General features: G+C 51.2%; 10 protein-coding genes across 10 annotated transcripts; 8 read left to right on the forward strand and 2 right to left on the reverse strand.

Moving 5' to 3' along the window:
* Window positions 1-989: 989 nt before the first annotated feature.
* On the forward strand, window positions 990-2,268 carry VTN49DRAFT_2853 (uncharacterized protein; the record flags this gene model as incomplete). Its single annotated transcript, XM_069410624.1, has 3 exons — window positions 990-1,612; window positions 1,679-1,801; window positions 1,860-2,268. 3 exons carry the CDS (start codon window positions 990-992, stop codon window positions 2,266-2,268), a joined length of 1,155 nt encoding a protein of 384 aa, XP_069269411.1.
* A 1,211-nt stretch (window positions 2,269-3,479) lies between these two features.
* Window positions 3,480-4,645, forward strand: VTN49DRAFT_2854 (uncharacterized protein; the record flags this gene model as incomplete). Its single annotated transcript, XM_069410625.1, has 3 exons — window positions 3,480-3,857; window positions 3,910-4,453; window positions 4,518-4,645. 3 exons carry the CDS (start codon window positions 3,480-3,482, stop codon window positions 4,643-4,645), a joined length of 1,050 nt encoding a protein of 349 aa, XP_069269412.1.
* Window positions 4,646-5,021: 376 nt separating this feature from the next.
* Window positions 5,022-6,415, forward strand: VTN49DRAFT_2855 (uncharacterized protein; the record flags this gene model as incomplete). Its single annotated transcript, XM_069410626.1, has 3 exons — window positions 5,022-5,908; window positions 5,979-6,203; window positions 6,262-6,415. The coding sequence occupies 3 exons, from the start codon at window positions 5,022-5,024 to the stop codon at window positions 6,413-6,415; spliced, it is 1,266 nt and encodes a 421-aa protein (XP_069269413.1).
* A 1,174-nt stretch (window positions 6,416-7,589) lies between these two features.
* On the forward strand, window positions 7,590-8,794 carry VTN49DRAFT_2856 (uncharacterized protein; the record flags this gene model as incomplete). The annotated part of the gene is made up of 4 exons (XM_069410627.1): window positions 7,590-7,808; window positions 7,869-7,986; window positions 8,041-8,056; window positions 8,110-8,794. 4 exons carry the CDS (start codon window positions 7,590-7,592, stop codon window positions 8,792-8,794), a joined length of 1,038 nt encoding a protein of 345 aa, XP_069269414.1.
* A 585-nt stretch (window positions 8,795-9,379) lies between these two features.
* Window positions 9,380-11,621, forward strand: VTN49DRAFT_2857 (uncharacterized protein; the record flags this gene model as incomplete). Its single annotated transcript, XM_069410628.1, has 8 exons — window positions 9,380-9,404; window positions 9,483-9,515; window positions 9,628-9,668; window positions 9,726-9,787; window positions 9,870-9,969; window positions 10,024-10,198; window positions 10,253-10,449; window positions 10,506-11,621. 8 exons carry the CDS (start codon window positions 9,380-9,382, stop codon window positions 11,619-11,621), a joined length of 1,749 nt encoding a protein of 582 aa, XP_069269415.1.
* Window positions 11,622-12,385: 764 nt separating this feature from the next.
* Window positions 12,386-13,111, forward strand: VTN49DRAFT_2858 (uncharacterized protein; the record flags this gene model as incomplete). The annotated part of the gene is made up of 1 exon (XM_069410629.1): window positions 12,386-13,111. One exon carries the CDS (start codon window positions 12,386-12,388, stop codon window positions 13,109-13,111), a length of 726 nt encoding a protein of 241 aa, XP_069269416.1.
* A 699-nt stretch (window positions 13,112-13,810) lies between these two features.
* VTN49DRAFT_2859 (uncharacterized protein) lies at window positions 13,811-16,832 on the forward strand (the record flags this gene model as incomplete). The annotated part of the gene is made up of 2 exons (XM_069410630.1): window positions 13,811-14,142; window positions 14,225-16,832. The coding sequence occupies 2 exons, from the start codon at window positions 13,811-13,813 to the stop codon at window positions 16,830-16,832; spliced, it is 2,940 nt and encodes a 979-aa protein (XP_069269417.1).
* A 225-nt stretch (window positions 16,833-17,057) lies between these two features.
* Window positions 17,058-22,570, reverse strand: VTN49DRAFT_2860 (uncharacterized protein; the record flags this gene model as incomplete). Its single annotated transcript, XM_069410632.1, has 2 exons — window positions 17,058-22,367; window positions 22,568-22,570. The coding sequence occupies 2 exons, from the start codon at window positions 22,568-22,570 to the stop codon at window positions 17,058-17,060; spliced, it is 5,313 nt and encodes a 1,770-aa protein (XP_069269418.1).
* Window positions 22,571-23,180: 610 nt separating this feature from the next.
* Window positions 23,181-24,032, reverse strand: VTN49DRAFT_2861 (uncharacterized protein; the record flags this gene model as incomplete). Its single annotated transcript, XM_069410633.1, has 4 exons — window positions 23,181-23,263; window positions 23,326-23,560; window positions 23,617-23,780; window positions 23,837-24,032. 4 exons carry the CDS (start codon window positions 24,030-24,032, stop codon window positions 23,181-23,183), a joined length of 678 nt encoding a protein of 225 aa, XP_069269419.1.
* Window positions 24,033-24,251: 219 nt separating this feature from the next.
* Window positions 24,252-26,385, forward strand: VTN49DRAFT_2862 (uncharacterized protein; the record flags this gene model as incomplete). The annotated part of the gene is made up of 7 exons (XM_069410634.1): window positions 24,252-24,370; window positions 24,430-24,464; window positions 24,526-24,595; window positions 24,656-24,823; window positions 24,881-25,230; window positions 25,279-26,273; window positions 26,347-26,385. 7 exons carry the CDS (start codon window positions 24,252-24,254, stop codon window positions 26,383-26,385), a joined length of 1,776 nt encoding a protein of 591 aa, XP_069269420.1.
* Between the last annotated feature and the right edge of the window lie 276 nt (window positions 26,386-26,661).

The following is a 26,661-nucleotide window of genomic DNA, read 5'->3' on the forward strand; positions in this document are numbered from 1 at the left end:
AAAAAAAGCAAGCATTGAGGCCCAAGCCTCGATATTTGTGGAACAGCAATTTGCATCCATGAATTGAGTGACGGCGCGCGTACGAGTACGAGTAGCATAGACGATCGTCGGCGAGGTTCTGCTCGCCACGGACAATGAACCGTTCACCGAACGGTGCGTGTAGGCCCACTTCCGTAAACGAAGCTCCCAAGACTCCCCAGCCCATCGCAAATGGGTTGGTCAATTACAATCCGCGACGCAATTGCGGTGATGTACGACTGGGATTGCGTTGGTTCCTGGCCAGCCAGAGCTGCCGGATCGACAAACCCGACAGTTGAACTGGTGGCAAGAAACGACTCGCAACGAATCGTGAAATGGATCTCCCAACGAACACTTAGCATTATCACGCGCCAAGTTTCAAAATCCCCAGATCATCATCACTCGGTGGATCAGGCACTAAGTAAGCTCCGTCGCCTCCATAATGATCCAGACTCTGACTCCAGCAACGCGTACCCGTAGTCCTTTGACTCTTGGGGTATGGAAATAGAGAATGACCATCGCTAGCGGCGCAACGTTTCATTGCTCATGTCCAACCAAACTGGTTGATCCCCGACGGGGCCCCCGGCTGCTGGGCCTGATCTTCCTAGCACCGAGGCTGTTGAGGCTATTGCTGTCCTTCTGACCCAGGATTTCCGAATTGCAGCCCAAGAAAAAACGATCCGATCATGTGGCAGATGCTGCATTTTGTGGGGAAAGCTCTGACCACTGGGCCAGGCACCTCACGCAGCAAACTGAAAGCCATGGATTTTTCAGGCCTTCCGTCTGAGGATAGGGGTTAGATAATATTACGCGAACTCATTTAAAAAGGTAGACCGGATCGATGAATGGCTCCAGACCTGGCATAGACTTTCATTCTTGCACTGCGTGGTGGTAGATCAAGGAAATTTCCCCTCAACTCGTTGCGTTTTCCTGTCACTTGATCGTGAGTGAGTTTGAGAGGTTCCTGTTCAATGACAAGCTTCGATCTGCGGAATTTTAATGCACCCTCGGATCACGGAGGCGTGCCTCCTCCCCGATCAAGCATGGTCTGTTCTCTCTCGTTGTTAGCATTGTCTGTTATTGGTGTTCTTGTCAAGTGGCTGTGGAAGTGGTTGCCGTCGTTGCTCAGCAAGAGGAGCTTTCGCAAGGACCTTGTTGATGATGATGTCACACATCTGCCCCCATATCCATGCGAGCCGATTAAAGGGCGGCAGAAGTTTCACATCACCATGGGCTTGCGGAAGCTCGACGAGTACAACTGGTTGACCGTCGACAAGAATTACATGCGTGAACACGAGGTTCGCCTGGAGCTGCTCCAGAACAACCGAGAGAATGTCATTCAGTACTTGCCAGAGTCATATGCTGCCTGTGAAGAGCTTCTCGAGATGGTCACAGACTTTCTATGTAGTCGGTTTCCAACCATGTTCAAGATGAAGAAACGTGGGCGCGAAACCGAGGTTCACAACCTCAAGACCAATGAGACCTTCACGTTTGGCGGAGCCAACCCCAGCATGCATCCCTTGGAGATTGCCGTTCGCTTGACCATGGAGGATCTGAGCGTCTTGATGCAGAATACGGATGGCGAGTATTACCTGTATGTGCGCAATTCCCCTTGCTGAACATCCCTTGATGGCAAGTCAATGGCTAATCCCGTGCACAGTGCAGCCAGTGCCACATTATTCCCAGTCGGATGGACTGTCCACCGACGGATAGGATTTACATTATCCCAGCTCCATGGCCCTGTGCCACAATGGAATGAAAAAATCGGACGTTCAGTCCACAAGTAAGCCTTGCTTTTGTATCCAGTGGGCCGAGATCCAGTCGCGCTAACCGAACGGTAGATTCATGTGTCGGCTGACCCCAAAGTCGCCTATGGAGCGGTCGAACTACTTCTTGGAAACAAGAAGAACCAACGAGGACCTCTGCACCACATTGTTCCGTCCGGACAGCCTCACAGAAGAAGAAAATGGCCTCTGTCCGGGCAATGTCATCCTTCGACGGGAGAGACAAACCTTCCGTCGACTGCCTCGCACCCAGGCACTCCTGTTCACCGTCAAGACCACGTTGTCCCCCCTGGACGAACTCGCTCCCGAAGAGGTTCAGAACCTCGCTGCAGAGATTGTTAGCTGGCCAGAAGATATGGCCAAGTACAAGGGCCGCGACGTTTGGGGGCAGACGGTGCTTGAGTACGCCGCTAGTTTACGTGATCGAGGGGAAAAGCAGACGAAGCTGAGTGATGCCATGTCATGACGATTTCTATGTTCTGTGTTTCTGAGGGATTTTGTTGCATCAAAAAGGTTTGGGTGGCTGTCTGAACAGGTTTTGCGGTACTAGTATGGAGTACTTGTTCATCTACTTTTAATGTTGCATTGTTTGCATGGAGTGAATGAGTTCGGACCAAGAACGGCTGTTTGTGGGATAACTAAGTTGTTACTACAGAGCTTATGAAAGAAAAATTATTGGAGTAGCTGTATAATTTCTTCGAGAATGATTCCGATGATGATATTGTAACGTTGGCACCGGATCGTGCCTGACACACGAAGGGCGTCTCGCCACTGTGACGGAGAGGCACTATCTTGCAAATTTCGGTCATCATAAGCTCTGTGTGAAGTGCGGCGATTAGAAGTTCTTCATCGACTACGGATGATGATGATGCGTCATGAGCAATGTCCACATCTGAAGAGCCAAAAGAGGCCTTGACAAGGCAGAGGAATCTTGATTTATATTTATTTATATATGGCATCGAGAGCCTAACCACTCGTGTTGGGGTGTAGTCAGTAGCTTCATCCTATCTCAGAGCATAGCCATGCGAAAGGAAATTCTGATCTTCAAAGTAGAAGTTTCAGCTGATTGCCTGCCCAGGAGTGAAGAACTGAAGGGTGTCAAGCTCCAACGCAGTCGAGGCTAGCGATTGGTTCAAGAGCTTGCTCGAGACTGAAACGTCCGTAGCCGGCGCGTAGATCTCGGTTCCTGAGGCCTCGGCATGGATTAATACGGAAGTAAGCTAACCATAAGCAGTTAATAAACGTAAACTGTAACTGCCTGATTAAGCTAGAAGAATCTATTTGCTGATCTTTATTAATTCACGCATTAAAAAGCCCTAACTTGGCCCTTCCTTCCGAGCCATCCAGTCAAACTTCAAAGAAAGTATCCTGTCCACTCATTTGTTCAGTCATGATTTCTTTGATGCAAGGGTTTTCATGACAACAAGACAAGTTCAATTAATGAATGGAAGCTTCCCCGTGACGATTCGTGCAAGAACCGCTCGACACTCCCCGAGCTGTGATGGGGCATAAGTAAGGACTGAGCAGACTGATACTCAAATACTGGTACTTTCGTAGCTGTCTCAACTACATCTGAGAAATTGAGACAAAACTTCTAGCACCGTCCTTTTTAAATTCTTTTAGCTCTTCAGATCTCCGGGTCTGGAAGAAAAACTGTCTTTTCCATTCGCAGCTGACATGCTGTGGACGTCACTACTCTATCTTTTCCTCCTTGACCACAGCCATGCGCTTCACCACATGAAAACAAGAGCTTCTGCGAAGCTCGCTAGCGCTGAGGAGCGGCCATTAAGGATAAGAAACCACTGTCCTGTCGACATCTACCCGGCCATCGCCACACAGAACGGAAGAGGGCCGAGCACAGGAGGATATCGCGCTCAACCCGGCAACACAACAAGTTTCACCGTCAGTGCAGATTGGCAGGGCCGAATATGGGGTCGAACAAACTGCAGTTTTAATGAGCAAGGGACAGGGCCAAAGGTAGAAGGGGGATGGTTTGGAACCGGCCAAGCATGCCTCACGGGGGATTGCGGGGGAGTAATTGATTGCAAAGGAACTGTCAGTTTAGCGCGAGTTGATCTATCCAGATATATGCTAATATCGTATTTAGGGTCAACCAGCAACGTTAGCAGAATTCACCATGTCATCAGATATGAACCTCTCCTTTTACGACATCTCCCTTGTGGATGGCTACAACCTTCCGATCGCCATTGTGTCATTACACACCGAATCTGATGATCCATCTCTGGCTAGCATCCCGTCAAATACAACGAATCCTGTATGTATCGGCAGTCCAAACTTCTTATTACCCCTGGAAAGTCTCAACGACACGACGGCGACTGTACCTGTCAACATTACAGTTGATTCGATAACTTACAAAACCCCGTTGGAGGAGTCTCTCGAGAGGCATGCAGTCTCGCGGTGGTGCCCGTGGTCTCTTCAACTGCAACCTCCACCGAAGCCTGGCGACGGCGTCTTCCCATATCCGGATGACAATATTCCCCGTCCTGACTTTGATCCGTGTCTCTCCTCTTGTGCCAAGTATGGGAGAGACGAAGATTGCTGTGCGGGCAACCATAATTCGCCATCTACTTGCGGTCCAAATCTGTATAGTAAAACCGCGAAAAAGGTATGTCCAGACGCATATAGCTATGGTAAGTGTGAGAAAGTCGTTGATTGCATCATACTACTACCGACCGTGTACTCACTTGTTCACAGCTTATGACGATATAACGTCGACTTTTACTATCCGGGAAGGTGCAGGATTCGAGGTGATCTTCTGTCCCAAAGGTCGTTCAACAAATATTCAGCAGAAAATTCATGGCCAAGGGCAGAATTTCTTCTGATTGTGTCTGGTTGTTCAAGACTGGCCTATCATAGAAGTAACTTGCCTCCTTGATTAGGACGAAGTCAATAGATAACGACAACACACAATCACGTGCTACCCGGATCTGGTCTGACCTTTTTTTTTTAAGAAATTGTAAACATACCATGCTCTCATTGCGTGAATGCCTTTGGAGCGTATCCTATTGACTCGCCTCAAACATTCTTCATTAGACAGAATTGGCTTGAACCACTTTCAACTGCGCGCAGCATCCATAGAGCTAATCTCTCTTTTCCAATCTTTCTGAGCCTAAGCATTTTCCCACTTTTGCAACGAGAAAGCCAGCTTTCATTTGATTGACCACTTGTGGCTTAGCATTCACTGCACACTCGACAAACATGGCAGACTATAGCATGACCGACGAAGATACATCACTAATTCTCGAACTTCTGCAAAATGATGTTGAAGAGATGCTTCAGAACCAAAAGGGGAAGCAGAGGGCAGGCGAGGAAACTGGAATGAGTGCCGATCTTAAAGCAGTACAGTCTGAGCTTCAGCAGCAGCTCATGCTCTTGAGGGATCGAAGACTTGCTCAGAGCATTGCAACTGCCGTTCGTGATGATGGTGATGCAGTGGCTCGTGCAATGCGGGAGGAGGCCATAGCCGCTAGAGATAGGCAGCTAGTGCTGCGTCTTGCCGGTTCCGATGAACGAGAAATTCAGCAGAACGGATATTCTGCCGAATTCGACAATGGAGAGAGCAGTAGAGACACGGTACGTTCAAGCTATCATCCCACGAGCCGGGTCGAGTGTGAGGTCTGTACAGAAAGAAAGTTTAGCTTCGACACAACCAGGGCTCCATGTGGGCATGTCAACTGCAAAGATTGCATCGTCCAACTCTTCACGAACTCGCTGGTTGATGAATCCCTCTTTCCACCTCGATGCTGCCGTCAACCTATTCCGTTGTTGCAAGTGAGAGACTTTCTCAGCAGCGCTCAAATTGCTGCGTTTGAGGAAAAGTCCATTGAAATCAATGACTCTTCTCGGACGTACTGTTCCCGTGCGACATGCTCAAAGTACATTCCCCCTACCAGCGTCCGCATGAACGTTGGTATTTGCAGCTCTTGCAATACGCGCACCTGCGTTCTTTGCAAGAAACAGGCCCATAGTGGGGAATGTCCGGACGGGACAGAGGAAGTCTTGGAGCTGGCCAGAGAACGAGGATGGCAGCGATGTTTTAGATGCCGCTCCGTGGTAGAACTCACCGTCGGATGCAATCATATAATGTGAGTGAAAACCAGTTCTCATCGAATAGTACTGCCTACCATCTGGTCTATAATCTGACAAAGGCCGTAGCTGTCGTTGCCGAGCAGAATTCTGCTACGAGTGTGGAGGGCCCTGGAAGACCTGTGGCTGCGAACAGTGGCGAGAGGACCGGCTTGTGGAAAGAGCTCGTGACATTGTCGCGCGGGCTCAGAACGCAGGTGGAAATCCAGGGCCGGCACGTGTTCGCCAGGTTATGGACCATCTTCGAGAGGAAGAATGCCATCATCAAGGCATATGGAGGCGAGTTGACGGAAGGTACAGGTGTGAGGAATGCTGGGACAGAATGCCATATTATATCCTGGAATGCTCGCAGTGCAACCTCAGATTGTGTCGCCAGTGCCAGCTTAACCGGCTCTGATGGTCTCCTGTTCCTCAACCAGCCGGCTTTGTCAACGATTGACTGTGCCTCGCTTCATTTGTACTTGCTCATCCATACTAATCAAGTAACCTCTCTACAGTTCAAGTAGTACCTGCGTGGAAGTTTCCTTTTCAGACCAGGTAACGCCATGGTAGCGCCTGTTTGTGTACTGGGAAGACCATGCGACTCGATCTATCCCTCCGAACCCGAGTTGGTACCTTGTAGGCTGGCCTTCTTACGTAGTTCAACAGCATACTGAAGCTGCATTTCTTTCCTTTCAGGTACAGACAATGCATTCCGGAGAAGTTGGGCCACTGACCAAGTGCTGCCCCGCATTTTAGACCACAGCCTTTTCCTTGATTTGGTTTAGACTATGAGGAATTTTCCATTCATAGTAAAGTCTACATTCTTTTCTCCGTCCTCCCGTTATCTCCGAGCTTGTCCCTGGTTATATCGGGAGCAGCTGGACCAATGCAAAACTGCCGACATTTCTGCAAGCTGATGACGACATCCCTCTCCCTTCCTCGGCTAACGCATCCAGTTCTATTGTTTTGACAGCCTTGTCGGCCCGTAGTTCCGTCTTACTCCCAGAGAGGGGTTGGGTTCGATGACATACAGGTTGGCAGTTACACTCCTAGTACTTTTAGAACTGTCATCTTGAAGTGCACACATTCAGGTGTCTTCATTTTGTAAACGATGGAATATCCAAGTTATTGCATACTACAGATTCCTTATCTATGTGATATTCTGTGTCTGCTCGAATTCCATGATCGTATAAAGAGCAAGTATCACGGAGTTACAGTGGGTTGAAATTCCCCGCACTGGTGAAGAACCCTTTGAATCACGATCCGATAGATGTTTGTCAGTCTAACAGGTGGACTCATCATTTAATTCTACTCCGTGTCTGTATGCTCCGCACTTCAGCGCTATGTGATGTGCTTGATTTGTAAATATTTCTTTCGCAATCTTTCGAAACGAATGGCTCAAAGCACGAGTATAGCACATTGCTACCATAACGTACTACTCGTTTCGATCGGACCCGGTTGGATGCGGGGATTTATCGAGCAACAACTTCCCTTGTTGCACATGCTGCCGCGTGTTGACGTGATACGATTGCATCAGCTTAGGTTAGTACATCGTAACTCAAAGTTAGATATGATTAACTACTTCAACTAAGAGCATAAATTCGGCCGGTCGTTGTATCGTGGCTATCAGAATCTCCTCTGCATAGACTTGACTGACTCTCTCTCCGGATTGCGAATTGATAGATTAGATTGCCTGCTATGCCGCTTGAACTCACCGTTTCCGCAGGTCCCAAGACGCATTTCAGGGACACTCCCATTCCAACGCCGGGAGATGATCAACTCGTGATCAAAGTCGTTGTATCCGGGAGCAATCCCAAGGATTGGAAACGGCCAGAGTTCCAAAACTCTAACCGTAACGAAGGCGATGATATCGCCGGCATAGTGCACCAGGTCGGCAAGAATGTCCGGGACTTCAAGGTTAGACCCAAATTTTACGTTAAAGCGGGGAGCAATTGCAAGGACTGACGGTTGGATTAGCCCGGTGATCGAGTGGCCGCGTTCCACGAGCCCGGTACTCCTCATGGAAGCTACGCTGAGTACGCCGTGGCGTCGGATCACACCACTTTCCCAATCCCTGACAATATCAGTTTTGAAGGTAAGGGACTGCAGCGATAACATGCATCGGCAATCCGTGCTGATGGTCGAGTAGAAGCTGCTACAATTCCGTATGATGCATTCTCTGGTCCTGTCATCTGGGCCTTTGCTAATCATTTTCCAGGCTGGCCGCGGGTACGGCTCTAGTCGGCCTGTTCAAGAATCTGCGGCTGTCAGCGCCGTGGACACCAGCCACGGACCCGACGCCGCTGTTGGTATACGGCGGATCGACCTCCGTCGGTTCTTTTGCGATCAAGCTCGCGCGCCAAGCGAATATCCATCCCATCATCGCCGTGGCCGGCAAAGGTGCATCGTATGTTGAGACTCTACTCGATTCGACCAAGGGCGATGCGATTGTGGACTATCGGAAGGGAGCCGATGCCGTGGTGCAGGAACTCCAGGCAGCGTTGAAGAAGGCCGCACCGAGTTTCACCCACTTCCCCTTTGCGTTTGACGCCGTCTCGGAACATGGAAGCACCGATATCGTCGGGAAAGTGATTGATCCCAAAGGCGCGGCTACATTTGTGCTCCGTTACAACGCGGATTCTCTCCCGCCGACCGTCCGGCATACCCTCACCTTCGCCGTCGACGTGCACAATGATGTCGCCGCCAATCGCGACCTGGGATTTGTCGGGTTCCGGTACTTTGGAAAAGGTCTGCGGGACGGCTGGTTTTCGGGGCATCCGTTCGAGGTGCGCGAGAACGGCCTCGCGGGCGTTGAGGCTGCTCTGAACGACCTCAAGAATGGGAAGGCGAGTGCGGTCAAATATGTGTTCAGGATTGCGGATACGCCGCAGTTGAAAGCTTGAATTCCTGGGTTTCAGAATCTGAGTATGGGAGCACTCGTACTATGTAGTCGTTATCGTTCAAATTTACGTTTGGTGCTGACGCTATTCCTGTTAATATCTACTGCAGAAGTAGCGGTAAGAGGTCCTTTGTAAGTTCAAATCATGACCCTTTTTCTCTCTTTGGCGAGTTCACTTTTAATGACAGCACAATCTGGGCCATTTTGGCAACGAAGACCTTCAGCGCTGCGGTTGCTCGGATTCTAAATTCTTCTCAAGAAGTATCAATGTACCGTCTCTGTAAAACGGCGCTTTCCTGAGTATAGAACCCTAATTACTGTACTCTGAAAAACGGGGCAGCGTAGGGGTTTAGGGCTGACAAATTCACGTGATGATATGAATAGCTGAAATCACGTGTTGATATGGCTCGCGTCGAGATTGTCCCCGCTGAAAAAAGCTTGGCTCGATTTTTCTTACTCTTCTCTTTTTCCTCTCCCCCCCTGGCCATAGCCAGGAAAGGCACCCTATACTTTTGATTTGGACTTCTTATCTCTCTGGATTATATTGCTACGTTAACTTTCTGGGGGTTTTTCCTGTATAGACGCCATCATGAAGTACGTACTTGTGTCCGGAGGTACGTCATCGTCGCGCGTCGCTTATCAGAATTTTGTGTTGGAGTAGCTTCGTTAACATGAATTTTATTTCGGGGCAGGTGTCATCAGTGGCATCGGAAAAGGCGTAATCGGTGCGGTCCCTACCTCGTCCACGGAATTAGCAAAATTGATAGCTGGAAAATTTTCCTATTTTATCTCTCGATGCGTGTGAAGGAGTTGCCCTGACAGTTGACCGTGTTCCAGCGTCCTCAAGTGGTCTCCTCCTGAAAACGCTAGGATGCAAGATATGTATTTTCCTTTCCTAAGCGCACCGTAGATCAATTGTGCTGACAACTTTATACGTGACGTCCATCAAGATCGACCCGTACATGAATGTCGATGCCGGTACTATGGCTCCTACCGAGTATGTAAATTGGACCCAGACACGCGTCATTTATCGTCACATCGCAATTACTGGGTAGTATGTTTCTGACGCGGTGAATCAGACACGGAGAGGTCTTCGTCCTGAATGATGGCGGTGAAGTGGATCTGGACTTGGGTAACTACGAGAGATATCTCAACGTCACACTTACGAGAGACAACAACGCGAGTACCCTTGACTCTTTTTCAACCTATGGACTGATCCCTGACAAGGAGTAGATTACCACCGGGAAGATGTATAAACATGTTATCGAGAAGGAGCGTCGTGGTGATTACTTGGGCCGCACGGTTCAGATCGTACCACACCTCACCGATGCAATTCAAGATTGGGTTGAACGTGTTGCGCGAACGCCTGCGGATGACAGCAATGAAGAGCCTGACGTCTGCGTTATCGGTATGCCCGAAGCTGGGTTGACTTTTTTGAATGGGGATTAACATTTGGGCTTAGAGCTTGGAGGAACTCTTGGTGACATCGAGAGTGCCCCTTTTGTTGAAGCTATGCGCCAGTTACGCCGGCGGGCTGGCAAGGACAATTTTCTCCAAATCCACGTCTCATTGGTGCCTGTTATCCATGGCGAGTTGAAAACCAAACCCACGCAACAAGCAATTCGCGATGCGCGCTCCGCTGGGTTGAGCCCTGACTTGGTATGTTAACCCAGTCCATGAACTTGTCGACATTTTTTCTCTAATGGGATACATAGATCGCGTGCCGCTGTGAGAGATCACTGGACAAAGCGACGACAGATAAGATTGCCATGTTTTGCCAAGTCGAGCCTGAGCAGGTTGTCAGTGTTCATGACGTTGTCTCCACGTATCATGTTCCGATTCTTTTGGAGCAGCAAGGCTTCCTTACCCAGCTGAGCCAAGGCCTTAAGATTGATAAGCAGAGCATTGCTCCGTCCCTCGTGACAAAGGGTGAAAGAATCTGGAGACAGTGGAAGACGCTCACCACGTCTCAAGAACATGTGTATGAAACTGTTTCCATTGCCCTGGTTGGCAAGTACGTGTCATTGCACGATTCCTATCTTTCAGTGATCAAGTCACTGGAGCACGCTGCCATGGCCTGCCGTCGAAAGCTCAACATCGTTTGGGTCGATGCGACCAATTTGGAGCAAGAAACCAGGGAAAGCAACCCGGAAGCTTTCCACAAAGCGTGGCATGATGTTTGCACTGCCGAGGGTATCCTCGTTCCCGGTGGGTTCGGTGCTCGAGGGACCGAAGGTATGATTGCAGCGGCGCACTGGGCTCGGACAAAGGGAAAGCCGTACCTCGGAATCTGCCTGGGCATGCAAGTCGCGGTTATTGAATATGCCCGAAATGTTTGCGGCATTTCGGGCGCTCACTCGATTGAATTGGACCAGCAGACCTCTGACCCAGTGATCATCTTCATGCCTGAGATTGACCCTGTGAATATGGGTGGAACGATGCGTCTTGGGTCACGTCCGACAATCTTCCAGCCCAATACGGAATGGTCTAAACTGCGATCTCTTTACGGACTCGATCGCACTACCATTGATGAACGACACCGTCACCGGTATGAGGTGAACCCCGAGTACATTGACCGTCTCCAGGCCGCCGGGCTCCACTTCATTGGCAAGGACGACAAGGGAGAACGGATGGAGATCATCGAGCTGAAGGATCATCCCTGGTATGTCGGGGTTCAGTTCCATCCCGAGTATCTGTCTCGGGTGCTTGCTCCCAGCAAGCCGTTCCTGGGTTTCGTGGCCTCGGCGGCCGGGGTGTTTGAGCCAGTTGTGAAGGCCTCGCAGGCCAGGGAGGCGGAGCTGGCCAACGGCGTGTCGGAGATTATCATCTAAGGCGTTGTCATAGAGATTACCAAAGGTAGATCCTTTCTGTGCCTATGAGATTCATGACGAATTCATATATAGATGAGTTGGCGTTATGAGATTTAGACGTGGATTGGGATTTCGAGGTTGCGGATGGCGGGGATTTGAAGATAGATAGACTTTCAGGGCATTACTCTCTAGAATATACAATGCATTCACCGTGGTAATGACCCTTCCCTCCACGAACTCTCTCACACACATTGAATACTCGAAGTAGAAAGGCCGACAGGCTACATCTCTTTGTTAACAGTCAAGTCAAAACCCTTTGAAATTCCGAAGCCTTTTACCCGGAATGCCGACGAATCTTTCAAACAGGGTCTTCTTAACAACGGGAACCAACAAAATCCTTTGTGATCGGCTGCTATGCACAATTTGATTGTTTGGCGGGAAACCCTGTATCACGACAGACCGTTTCAACAGAAGCGCTGGAAATCGAATGCATTGCTCGGCGTTGGCGGGACTAACAACAAGCAGACATACTCAGCACGGACAAGCGGTGTGGTACAGGCGATTTAAGACAGAGATATGCGTTCAATGATACCAGTCATCCCGCACACGATGACCGATGTTGCGGGTTGTTCCATCAACGATGCAAATCCCATCTCGAGGATCGAAAACTATAAATACTCGAAATGAAGCTTCTACACTGCTTCCAAAAATCACAATCAAATCAAGTTTATGATAGTTCCTGAGTTACAAGATTGGTTCACTGACTATCGAAGCCGTTTACAGCCATGACTCCTAGGGTCCCACGACCCGCGCCTGTCAAAAACCAGATGGGCAAACAACTGACCCACGTTTTTAACAGATGTGGCCATACAGTTGAAGGAGACAAGTGCGTGCCACCGCCGAAGAGGCTAATGAAGATGACAAAAATGCAAGCTTCTACTGACAACCAGATCGTCTGGGATTTGTATTGCATGGACTGTGATTGGAAGTTCACTGTGGAGCAAGCTGTCTGCAAACTCATGAAGGAGCAGATTGCCATCATGGAGGAGATTCGCTTGCCGGGCGCCAAAATCGACGAAATGAAGATCGCGGTGAAGCGAGATACGGCCCACAAAGACAAGCGTGGCAATATCATACGCATCTTAACTTACGTTCGCGCAGCAACCGCGGACGGAAAACTTGTCTGGAGGCCATACAGCTTCATCGCTAGGCCGGCAAGGTCCTTGGATGGAGAAGTATCTCACCAATGGCAGGCATATTTGGCTGAAGCCAAAAGCGGCCCGGACTCCAAATGGCGGCTTTACGGAAAGGTTTGTGCAATCAAGTTTGAGATTTCCGAGATCATAGAAGCATTTGAACGCAAATGGAACGAAGATGGCAGCGGAGATGATCAAGACGGTGCCTCAACACCGTCTACTAAACCCGAAGACATCGACTATTTCGACCCAACGGAGACCGACGATAACTACGATGCGGTCGATGAGCTCATTGCGTTGTGTGTCGATGCTTAGTGGGCTGGGCAGACATCTCTGTAAGTGGACTGCTCTGGAGTTATGGCTTTTATTCTTTCCCTCTTTCTTTATTCAGTCTCATCTGTGAGTTGAGGTTTTGTTTGAAAGGGGAGTGGGTAGTGCTTAGTAGCTACAAGTACTAGATAGGGGTAGAGTGGCACGAGTAATGTACTCCAGTTTGAGAACGAGTGCGAAATACAATGAGGTATGAGTAAGATCATGAGATTTTAGGTACGAAATACTCTGAACTCGCTTCAAGTACATAACCCTAAATTAGTTGCCGTTTGGACGTTGATGTTTTGGATGAACTTTTTAGATCTTTTGGTTCTGCCGAGTTGTGCCATTGGCCGTTGGGAAAGCGGTCCGTGCATTGAACGCCTCAAGATGTGGATGCCAAGAACACTTGAATGACCTTCTGCAACTGTTTTTTCAATGCGTTTGGGAAGTTGTTAGTTCGGCATGTCAAAGCAGTTGGGTCAGCGGGTGAAGAGAGAGATCAAATCGTAGAAGAGGAAAGCAAAAGTACGGAGTAAACAATGAACGCTATCTCAGCAACGGCGATCTTTGCACGTGACACTGGGTAAACAATCAACACGTGACTTCGTGTTCGGAACGCGCCGACGTGGCTTCCGTCGCGTGAACAGAGAGCATGCCAATCGATCTTCACGTGTCCAGCGACAGAGGACAGTCAAGCCAGCCATGGTTTTCAAGCCGTTTAAGCCTCCATTGATACGCAAGCCGAGTCAACCAGCTGAATCGACTCCGACGAACGAAAACGAAACTACTCGGCCGGGGAAACGACCACGACTCAGTGAAAGCGGAGCCGAGGTCGACAATGGCGAAAAGCGGGAATCGGGCACCGAGCGCCCTCTTGATAATTCGGTTGGCATAAAGCTGGGTCCGTCGCGCGGGCCGTTGACACAGATAAAGAATGGGCCGCCCGGTCAGACAGTGGGCGACTCAGGTTCTGATGCGTCAAGATCGCGGGGGAACGGCGGAGATGATGTCGAGGCGTACTACAATGTCCTTTGGTTCGTCAAGTCCTTACATTTTGCATTAGCTGACGACTGGTTCGATACGAGGGATTTGCGGTTGGCTGATACCATTACGTAGGCGGAAGTTCACAGCCAAAAAGCACAAGACATGGGACGGTGATGGGATATTGGCGATCCGTGGAGGATACGGGTATCTTCGAGACATTTCTGGCCGAGAGATGGGCCGAATTATGATAAATAGGTTGCTCGAGCCCGGTGAGAACCTCTCAATTGGGGGAAAAGAGGTTGAAGTCGAATCAGAGATGTCGAAAGAGGAATACTTATCAGGTCGGAATTTGTTGGGGGGAGCCAAAAAACTCAACTCATCTTCACCAGAACGCTTGACAAACAAGAGACAAGATTCGAACAAATCACCATCAGTGTTTAGACCCCCGACAGTTCTCAATGCAGCACAGAGACCATCCGGCAGAACAAGCTCTGCTTGCGACAAACCACAGTCGGCCAAACTTAGTGCCTCAGTTCCTACGACTGCGGCAGTTAACAAAAGTTTCAAGAGCCCGTTACAAAATATTAACAGCGTTACCACAACGAACCCCAGTGCCAATCCCGTCCCCCGTCATGATCCCAATGCCCCTGGAGCTCTGGTGATGAAGCGCCCTTCATCTGTGCCAAAAGGGAAGAGTGTCGTCGACGTTGTGGTCGACCCAATACTGGCGAAACATTTGCGCGAACACCAACGTGAGGGGGTGAAGTTTTTGTACGAATGCGTCATGGGAATGAGGGATTTCAATGGCCAAGGGGCCATACTGGCAGATGAAATGGGATTGGGAAAAACACTCCAAACAATCACATTGCTTTGGACTCTGCTGAAACAGAATCCGATTTATGAAGATCCTCCGGTCGTAAAGAAAGCTTTGATTGTCTGTCCCGTCACACTGATCAACAACTGGAGAAAAGAGTTTCGTAAATGGCTCGGCAACGAGCGCATTGGAGTGTTTGTGTTCGACGACAAAAGAAAGCGAATTTCGGATTTTACTAGAGGCAGGGCGTATCATGTCATGATCGTTGGATACGAGAAGTTGCGCAATGTTCAAGAAAGCCTCAGCCAAGGTCCTGGAGTCGACATTGTCATTGCCGACGAGGGCCATAGGTTAAAAACATTGCAGAACAAAAGTGGTCAGGCGATTCAAGCCTTGAACACACCGAGAAGAATCATTCTATCAGGAACTCCCATTCAGAATGATCTGAGTGAGTTCTTTGCTGCGGTTGATCTCGTGAATCCCGGCGTGCTTGGGACATACAAGAGCTTCATGAGGGAGTTCGAGGGTCCAATTGTGAGGAGCAGGCAGCCAGAGGCAACTAGAAAGGAGATCGAAAAGGGCGAGGCAAGAAATGAAGAGCTACGAAACTTGACATCGATGTTCATGCTGCGTCGAACAGCTGACATACTTTCCAAATACCTCCCGCCAAAGACCGAATACGTGCTTCTGTGCAATCCGACATCTGTCCAAGCAACTATATACCGTCATGTATTGGCGTCGCCTGTTTTCCAGACAGCTTTGGGGAATACGGAGGGGGCATTTCATTTGATTACGATTCTGAAGAAACTATGCAACAGTCCGTCTCTGTTGAATCCGAAGACTGGCGATGAGCCCCAAAATTCTACCGTCACAGCATTGTTGTCGACAATCCCTCAAAATCTCCTCCGCTATTTTGCGCCTTCATCAAGCGGGAAGATCAGAGTGCTCGATCAACTCTTGCATAACCTCCGGACCACTACTACCGAGAAGGTCGTCCTTGTCTCCAACTACACCTCTACGCTTGACCTTTTGTCCACGTTACTTACGTCATTGGGACTACCATTTCTTCGCCTGGATGGATCAACGCCCTCCGGGAAACGACAGCAGCTCGTAGATGAATTCAATCGCAGCCCCGCCAGCATGTGCTTCGCATTTCTCCTCTCCGCGAAGGCGGGTGGGACGGGTTTGAATCTCGTAGGCGCAAGCCGATTGATCCTATTCGACGTGGACTGGAATCCGGCAACTGACATGCAGGCGATGGCCCGTATCCACCGTGACGGCCAGAAACGCCACTGTCGAATTTACCGCATCATGATGAAGGGAGGTCTCGAGGAGAAGATTTGGCAGCGGCAGGTTACGAAGATCGGGCTCGCGGACAGCGTCATGGAAGGGGACAAGGGCGGGGCCAACGTCGCGCAGTTCTCCCGGGAGGAACTCAAGGACATCTTCCGGCTGTACGATGGCGACGGCTGCCAAACGCACGAGCTACTAAACTGTAAGTGCGGTGGGCAGGGAACACCACCGGCCGAAGTTACAGCATCAGATGCTGTCCGACCCGACAGCTCTTCCACTGATGAAGACGAATCCGACGAGGATGACGAAGACAGCGATTCTCCTAGTCTTCCCCCGTTGATCAAAGCTTCCGAACTCAAGAGGTCCCAGATCATGGTGGATCCTAGCCCGATCAACAACAAATCAAAATCCAAGAAGAAGGACCATGCGCGGATGCAGCGGTACCTCGCCCAATTCAGACATATTGATCCGGCGGTCATCGCAGCAGACGGATCGCCATCGGAAAATATTCTGGACGATCCAATTCTTGAGGCACTTTTGAAAGAACCCGATCATGGTGTGGGATACATCTTTGCAAAGACGGGATTTACATCTTCGGGGTCAGGCGCTTTGCCGAGGTTGGGGATAATTTAGGGTTAAGGGTATTACGCCAGTTGGCTGTATACATTGACAAGAAAACTACCTTGCGCATTATGATTTACCCTCTATAGACAGACAGGGAACATAAACTGCATTGTTTGAGTCATTGCTAATCATAATTCATGAACCGGGCATCAAGAAGACATGAAAGCATAAGAAAACGTGCGCCATGAACGAACCATACACATAACGTAAAACAGCATCAAAAGAGGGATATCATCAATATCGTAGCTTCCCAACCAAACTAAACGTATATGCAGCCTCAGCTTCGCTCTTCATTTGAATCATGTACACACGGAATTGGCCGCCGGTGACACCGCCCTTCTCCGCGATGTTGCCGCCCTCGTGCTCCTCCCAGACTGACACAGCAATGCCCGTGCGTGCGACGCGTTCGAACGAGCTCTCGCCGAGGCAGACGTCGAGGAGGGTCTCGCCGGCCGTTTTGCCGCGGATGATGATGCGTTTCTCCTGTGAGAGGACTGGACGACGTGGGGAGGTGCTGCCGCCTATGGGTGGGGGAGGATTGGTGCCGTCAGCAGCAGTCGCGGCGGCGGCGGTGACCTCGTCGGTGGTGTTGTTGTTGTTCTCTGCGGTACCGGGACGTGATGATTTCGGTGTCGCTGGCATGATGGTCAGGCGCGCTGGTCCCAGGTCGCGCCATTTGGTTGTGCTCTCGCGGACGTAGAGTCGGATCTTTGCGTTAGACAGACCGATACCGCCCGAGTTTCTGACTGCTTCCGCCATCGATGCCAACTTCGATCCGCCGATCCCTATCGACCCTGAGTCGTGTTGGCTGCCGTCGCGGCTGCCTGTCCGTGACGTGATGGTCGATCGTGCAATGTTGAATAGTCTGTTTCCAGCGCCGAATCGCTTAAGAGCCGAGAATGCGGTGCTCATTGTTCCAACACTGCTTTCGGATGCCAATCCCACAGAAGGCGCATGTTTTGCGGCTCGATAGCTGTTCTTACGACGCGGGAAGCCGAACCAACTGGTTCGTTTCTCGGAGCTCGTCGAGTTGTATCGCCTGAGGGATTCTGGCTGGCCACTGTACGGGTCACGCGAGTTTTGAAGAGCAATATATGTAGGATTGTTGATCCTGGCGTGATTGATGAGACCATAGAGAACTTCGCACTCTTCCACGCTCCGTGCCCGGAATAGAATGTTATTGCTCTTTCGGATCTTGGACCTCTCGAGTGGCGGAGATCGAACGCTGATGTCGATGGCAGTGCCCCGTCGGATGGGAACAAGCGGCGTCAGTTCGAGGGCAATAATCGGTCGCTCTTTGGGTTTTTGGTTGTCATCGTCGCAGTTATTCGCCTCCCCTGCATTTGCCTGATCGGACTGCGAATGCTTGTTCGTGATCTCGTAGGCCTCGATGAGCCCAGGTGAGACGACTATTGTGCACTCATCAGGACACATGCTCTCCCACTGGCCATTCTCGGCCCAATAGAACAATGACGCAATGGCCTTGGTCGATTTTGCCGGCTGTGAAACCACCCTTGGATGAGGTCCCTGGGAGGCGGAGTTTGGCGGTGACGGCGTGCTGTGTTCAGAAGTGGGCGGCGTGGTCGGCGAAGCTCGCTCCGGACGCTTTGACGGAGTAGCAACGGGAGTTGGTACCTCGTCGTCTGAGAGATCATCCTCATCTGACGTATATGAGGATGACGAGTCCGATGACGTGTCCGAAGACGAGTAGTCCATACTGTAATGTCGTACAGTGGATGTCTCGGACTCCGAACATGTTTCAGATGCAGTCGACGGCTCGTACTCATGCTTCAATGGTGACGAGGTTCGCCGTCTTTGCCGCATTGCTGTAGGAGTGAGTACAGGCACTGTCTTCTGCTGGGCGGAGCTGGGTGTTCGATGAGGAGGAGGCGCGGGCGGCCCGTTTGAATCTCTCTCTTGGCTCCTGCTTTGACTGCTGCTCGGTGTTTTGATATCGGGCCAGTCCTCTTCGTCATCAGAGAATGGAGGTGGCGTAGCTTCCTTGCTAGAACGACTGCTTGGTCGAAGCCGTTTGATCGTCGGCATCTCTGTGGACGGGACTGAAGATACCCTTTGGTGGCGAGGTGTCCGTGGAACCTCATCAGGAGTGACCTCTCTCGAGGACTGGGGGCTTGGAGACTTAGTGGACATATCGGACCCCGCTTTCGTCCGACTGTTACTCGGAGGCGTGGACGCTGGCAAAGTTTGTCTCTCCGGAGTCATTGTGGACTTCTTCGGGCTCCCAGATGGGGACGATTTCCTTGCTGGCTTAATTCGTTGCGCCTTGGCTCGCCTGAGCGTTGGCGGTGTTTTCTCCGGTGTAGACTTATCGGCCAGCTCCTTTGCGGACGGAAGCGATGCACGCGCATCCACGGAGGATGCAGGGGATGACTCACGTACACGGGAATCATATTCAGTGACAGCGGAAAGAGAAGACGCAGAAGCGGCACCATCTGCAGAGCTGAATATCGTGCTGGGGGCTGAGCTGTCCGTAACGGAGCTCTTCCCTAAGCGGCTGATGACGCTTGCTTGTTCTCCAATAGGCACATTAATGTCGCTCGGACTCGGCAAACGTAGCGTCTTCTTCGGCGTAGAAGTGGTTTGCCTGCCATTTTCTTCCTCGATGCTGCGACGGCGAGATGCCTTTTCCTTTGCCAAGAAGCTCTGAGTCCGAGAAATGGCAGGGGGTATGGGGTCCGAGCCCAGCATCTGAACCCACTCTAGCGCGATCTCTTCGTCTTCGATTGTCAGACAAAGGAGCTCCTGCCATTGGCGATCATCCGATGATTGACCGCGGATCATGACAACAATCTCGCCTTTTGCGTCTCCCTTCCTTGATGATACGCATTCCTTCTCCACAGGAGGGAAGAGGAGCCAGCGGTCCCTATTATCAATTTCACAGATCAAGAGATCGCCACCCTCCCCTGCTCCAGGAGCATTATCTCTGAGGAGCAATTCGGCTCGGCAGTCAATACGTTGTCCGCTTGAATGATGAAGCGACAAGTTGAAGAAGTCGCGAGCAAGGACTCGTCGTGTCTTGTCAATTGTAACGCCAGTAAGAACACCTAATGTTTCTGGATTCCGGGCTCTGGTGCTGTCGATGGCGTTTGCTGACTCGTCTTCAAGTCTCGCCCGCTCCTCATGAGAGCGCCGGCGAGCCAGTTCAACAAGCTCACGGTAAATGCCAGTAACTTCTTCGGCCTTGGGAGAGGGGGCCACGTGGTTGATGCCTTTGAACGTCTTCGAGAGGTACTTCAATCTGACTAGAGGCCTCTTCAACAAATAGGCGACATCCACTTTCTCGCCATTGCTGTTGATGACGTCTCCGTTCTCATCTCTTTCCAAGCCTTGGTCCAGACTCTGAGTTTCGGCATTGGCCGAGTCTGCTTCCTCAGGTGGAGCCAAGTTAACCACCACGTCCTGGAAGCCCATGCGCCATGCCTTGAGGTAATCGCGGTAAACACGCTGAGCTCCCAGCGCCCACGAAAGCAGCGCGTCACTGTCTTCGAGAGGTATTCTCTTATGCATGTTCTTCAACCGTTCGAGCACGACACCCATATCCACGATTGGTCTGGTGAAGTTGATATCATCAGTGGGATCGAGCGAAGGCCGGAAAAGGCCAGCGGCTACAGCCGAATCCGATCGAGAAAGAACACATGTCAGCAAAACAGGAATGACACCACCAACCAGCGTCCGGAGCTCGCGCATATACTTTGTCTCGTCGGCATTCAATTCCTTCATCAGGTCCTCGAGGGTTGCAGTTTCCAACCTGACCCTGTTACTGCGAACACTCCGAGTAGACCTCACACTTCTACGGCTTGACTTCGGGTTCGATAGCACGGACATGAGGTCAGAATGTTTGGTCAGGCGTCTTTGCAATCCAGTAGAGATCGCTGAAGGCGCGTCCGTATCAAATTGGTCCTTCTCCTCTTCTTCTAGCTTAGACTCCTCTTCAGCATTTGTTGGATTCTCAATTCCAACCTCAGTAGGAGGTCCAGCTACGGATGGAACGTCGGCCTTGTCAACTGTGGAATGTTCATCTCTGGCGCTGCTCAATGTTTCCTCTGACGCAATGGTGGAAAGACGCACACCTGTGCTAGGGAATGGCTTCCTGACCCTTAGCGGGAGAACGGGACCATCGCTTGACTCGCCTTGCCGCGCCCACTGACGACTGTCTCTCAGGGATTTCGTTGGACTGGCTGAATCTTTCTCCTCGGTTGACTTTCTATTTGGCGTATTTTCAGCTACGCTTGTCAACGACGATGGCTCAGCACAATCTATTGACGTGGCATCCGGCTGAGGAGACTTTGATCTGCTCCTGCTGCGATCACCAGTCTCCTCAGTTGACTGGCTTTTGTGATACTCTGCGCTCTTTTTTCGTCGACTCCGATCTCTAGAAATCTCGGAGGATTCTCGTCTTTTCTCGAACGACTCTTGCGTCGATAGTTCTCGCGAGGAGAATTCCTTACTCCTGCGACGTGTCTTCAGCGGAGCCGGCATATCCACCGCCGATACATCACCGTCATCATTGTCAACAAACGGATCAGGCGTATTGGATAGCCAGGCTTGAATCTTGGCTTCGCGATTGGCAGGGGAAATTGGCTGGGGAGGCGGAGGAGGTGGCGCAAGAACTTTCTTCGACTCGCCGAGAACCTGGCTGATAATCCCTTTGGACTTCTTAAATGTATTGCCGCGATCATATCCGCGGCGTCTCAGTCGGGAGAGCTCCGTGAAGTTGGCCTCACTGGCAGCCCAGTCATCGTCGTCTTTTGGAGGAGGAGTAGCCCTTCGTAAACCTTCAACTTCAGAGGCGAGACTTTTCTTGTCAGATTCGGTTGATGCGGACGTCTTCGATGATGGTGAACGACGTGAGGAATGCTTTTCCTGTTGGTTGCGGTCCACATTTGGGCGCTTTGAAGGCCTCCTCGCTGGCGTATTGGCTGCAGTCCTTCGAGTTGACGGTGACGCGTGGAGTTTGATCCCTTCTTTGGCCAAACGGGATGGCGTAAGAAGAGTTCTTGCATCGTCTTTCTTCTCTGCAACTGACGATGACGATTTTTCAAACTCGTTGATTTTGTAGACAGTGATACGCTTTGGCGTTGGGACCTTGGTCTGTTTGGGGGTTGTGGGCGGGTTCCGGACTTTGCGCCAGTGCTCGTCGCTCACCACCCGTTTCTTCGGAGTGCTATAGCTTCTCTTTCGAGTCCCATTCTTGTCTCCATTTGCGCCATTCGCGTTATTCGTTATGCGATTCTCAACTCTGGAGCGTGTCGGCGTCTTTGGAGGTTGTGGTTCCTTGTCCGCCTTTGACCGAACTGGCAGGTTTTCCGTCGCCTCATCATCTGCCTTCGCGGCGGGATCGTTGACTGTGATGACACCACCTCCCTGTTGCTGCCAGAGCCGGATTTTGGCGCGCACTGAGTTGGTGTCATAGTCTCCGAGAGGCAGACCGATGTCGATCGGTTTCGACTTGGCGGGGGTGCTCTTCGAGCCACCCAAGTCAGCAGGGTGTCGACGGGGAGTCGTCGGGGTGGGCATCTGGGTCTGAAGTAGTGATGGTCAGTTCATCGTCAGAATCTCTGAACACTGTATATTTTCTGAACTTGACGACGCAGAGAGCGGTGAATCATGTGGCAGGGTCATGTGTTTATATGTTTTGGATGTTCATGGTTTGGCTGTCCGGCAACGGTGGGAGCAAAATCGGAAACGCTGGGAAGGAGAAGAAAAAAGGAGAGCAAACATACCATTCAACAGACCTCGTAGACATGCTCGAAGATTAAAAACACAAAGCACAAGGCGACATGGACTGCCAAAATGTTCAAACAGCTCTGATGTTCACCTAAACTGATTGTGACGATGACGCTGTATGCTACCCCGGTAACCAGAATCTCTGGGCGCTGATTGGCCGATCGCGATCATGAGATAAGTGATTGACCGCAAGCCCGGCGCTTAGCTAAGCGTGCCCTCATTTCTTTTGGTCAAGCCCAGTTACTAAATCAAGCTAGCCAGTATGGCCAACCGTAATGGTCTAGTATACTTACCCAATATGGCTAGAACTGATTAGTCCCTGAAAGGCCCAGCCTTCAATTGCAGAAGCCCAGGAATCAAAGGTTCCGAAAGCATCTGGCGGTGTCCCTGCCGAGATAGTATCTATTGCGATCTCTAAAGTCATTGTACGGAGTACTTAGTCAGGTACCGTCTGTAGTGATTATTTATTTCGTCCACAGTGGACCTTTGGCCACGACACCACTGCGGCTTCCCGCCGACGTGGCACGGACAGACCGTCTAGCTACAAGGACGAAACGGTCCACCGTGCCAGACCGCCTAATTCAGAAATCGAGATCCAAGACTGACATCTTACCGGGATTTCTTCTGGGCATTAATGTGGTTTACAGTTCGAATGGCACCAGATATGGCGGTCAGGCTCTGGCGGATGAGAACTGTGGTGGGGTTAGCACCAGGCAGCTGCAGACTTCCGCACAGGGACTGCATTTGAACTTACAGGCTGGCACAATGACCCAAGGCAAGTTCATCAGGATAAAGTACACCCAATAGTACAGGGGTTCAGGCCGACCATGCGGCACGCCGTGGACGTACTGGTCAAAGAAACTGGTGGCGTAGTAGAGGGTAGCCCCATAGAGGTGAGCGACGCTGGCAATGATTTGCAGAGGGTGCCGCAGAGGGTGGTCAACGATAGTCAAGTATGCTACCAGGAAGCACAACGGGCCCCAGACCACCTATGAATCTTGGTCAGATACGATCACGGCTCCTCAGTCTCCATTTCAGGACAGACCACAGTGACAGTTTCAATACTGGTCACAAACGCGTCCGCAGTTAAGTACCGCGAATCTGACTTTGAGTATTCCTTCCACAACTGCGAGAGCACGTCCTGTGCTCCTGGGATCTGCGCGAGGTGGGTGATGAGGTACCCCTCGAACCCGCAGTGCAGAGCAGCAGCTGCGATTTCTGCATTAGCATTTCTAGACCAATTGTACACTATTGTCCGGGCTTACATAGAGCAAACCAAAGGACAATGAACAGATCGCCGCACGAGATGGAGGGACGCAAGTAGCGCGCCACAGCAAATGCGCCGGCTAAAACTGCCGCCACGCCTATGGAGAAGTATCCCAAGATCACGACCAAGGGCCGGTCATTGGGCTTGTAGCCGGGGATGTCGATTCCAATGGGGTAATAGGGATGCAGTTCCATAGTCGAATATTTCCGTAAACCAGTGAACAATCTACACGCCTTTTTCACATAGAGAAAAATAGCAGGGAGAAAAAGGCAGGCAGTCTAAGTTATATTTACCAATTTCCCCAGAAGGAGCTGCCCAAAAATAGATTAGCGCAATCGTTCTTGGCACGATCTGATTGATAACCGCGGGAGACACCATCGGAACTCCAGCTCCGGGAGCTCCCAAGCTCAACCATGGCCTCCAGATCCGATCGCAGGACCTCGTTGAGGCTGGACCTGCCTCATGGTCCACCGTTGGAGTCGCCGCCAGGCATTGCGGCCCTGTTTCTAATTCGCTTCGACATTAAGAAGGGGTAGCGCCGTCCTCCCTGCCATGTGATCGAGTCACATCTCTAACGCTGATACTGGTTAGATACGAAATTGCATGGAAAGAGTCGCTACCAGGAGGTATGACGATAGAATTTGGGGTGTCTGGCCTGAGTGTCAGCTGATAGTTGCGCAAATACAGTGGAGCTGGAAGGAGTCGTCGAATACAAATCGCTACCATCGGGTCTCCATAATGTAACCGAGGATCTCGTGTAGGCGCCCCATGACGGATTGTGCGCGGTGATCAGGACTGAAATGTCTTGGATGCCCAGATACTTTGTTCATGGTCAGTATGCAGGAATCAGTGCCTTCGTGAATCGACCCAGCGTTGAGAGCGAGCGTAATGCGGTGATGCTTGCAGTAGGGGTTTTGGTCCCCTTGAGCTATGGACGCCTAGGGAAGAGCTGGAGGCATGCTGCTGGTTTGAAGAAGCTCGCGGAGTTAGTTATCGGAAACCGCGCAGTTCTTGTGGATGTGGACTGACGGTTTGGACACAGACACTGTGTAGACGATATAGCCAACAGGCAGCCACTGGCCGAATACTGGGAGAGGCATCGGGTTAAAGACGACGACACCCAAATCGAAACCCCACCCGAGTCGCCCGCAACGCTACGTCCAAAGCCGGTTCGGGATCGGCCCGATCAACCGCACTGGAGACAGTCTATCAGCGAGGCTGCCGGACCCGGCGGGACATGGCCGTTGCTGGCTCCGCTTCATCCTGCGACTTCACTGCCAGAACTCATTTCCTGCTTTGGGCCTTTGATCTTTCCGCTCTACCGTGCGTCGTTGCTGCGCAAGCGCATCTTATTTATGAGTGAAGCGCCTGTACATGCAACTTGCGATTATGGTATGCAGTCCTCCATTCTGGGGTTCCTGTTCTGCTGACCGCTCCAAGTATATGGCCTTGCGCTGTTATCGACAGTACCACAGTCCCTACTCCCGCTACTCCCTAATGAAGGCACCCCGCCATTACGCCCACGTCCGCTGTTCAACGTTGGCGTTATTGACATCTCTTCCCTTTCCGCGGCAGCGGGGCCAGACGAGTTCTCGCGCTGGATCGCGTGCACCACAGATAGTGTCCTGGCCCACAAGCAGGGCTTGTACGACATCCTCGTCACGCTGCCGCCAGCCTACTCCAAGAACGCGCCACGCAAGGTGTATCCAAAGATCACTCTGTCGGCACCTTCCGTATCATCCAAGCCAGTGGCAATCAAGGCCACGCAGCGTGATGCCCGCCGCTACACAATTCTCCGCGATGGCCTTCGGCGGCTCCCTCGCAGCAACGATCCGGAGCCGCTTGACACCACGGACACCGACACCGACGCAGATGTCGACTCCGACGCGGCGTCCACATACTCAACAGCCTCGATCGTCGAACCAGTCTCCTGGCCCCGGCTAGCATACACCTCATTCCTATGGTGGGCATCGGCAGGCGAAAAGCGCAGCGGTCTCTCCGAGGAAGAAGAGGAACAAGACGAACACGACCGCACCCTTCTCACCGGCGGCCATGACAGCCGCCCGAACCCAAGCGTGGCCTCGTCCGCCCCGCACGATGCGAACATTCAACCGCAGGAAATCACACTGATTGCGTATTTCCGCCGGCTCACGACGGTGATCTTCACCGTGCTCGCAGACGCCGTAGCACGTCAGGATGACCGCGACGGCGCTGCAGACTCCTCCATTGACAACAACAACGATGCCGAGAGCGAGGAGAACCGCACTGACCAACCAATTACCCCAGACGAAGACGAAGCAGAACCCGCCAACATTGGGGAAGACGACAACGATGACCGTCCACTCCTCGGCAGCAGATCACCGTCCTCATCCTCATCCGATAATGCATCACCAGTGACTATCACCGCAGACGACATGACGCATATGGGCTTGGATGTATGGAGCGCCGCAGACAGGGCGTTCGTGCAAGAAATGCTCAGATTATGGTGGGGACGCAGCGCGAATGTAGATGCTACGAGGATCCGATGCTGTGGAATTCCGATTCTAATAAAAAAAAAAAAAAAACNAAAAAGGGGGTAGCTAGAAAAAAAATGTACATAGGTGTGTGCTCGGGTTAGGGATCGATTTGCCTTCGTGTGGCCAAGCATCAAGGGTCGTTTGTATATATATATGGCATACGTTACGGTAGGAATGGGGGTTTCACTGCAGGACAGTGTACATCCGTGATTAATATATTTATCCATAGTCCACCGGTAACCGTATATATGCGAAGAAACAAACTTTTGTTCATTCCACCTCACAAATAGACGATTACAAGGAATGG

This window comes from Thermomyces lanuginosus (genome assembly GCF_041956635.1).
Source record: "Thermomyces lanuginosus strain ATCC 200065 unplaced genomic scaffold VTN49scaffold_27, whole genome shotgun sequence".
Lineage (NCBI taxonomy): Eukaryota > Fungi > Ascomycota > Eurotiomycetes > Eurotiales > Trichocomaceae > Thermomyces > Thermomyces lanuginosus.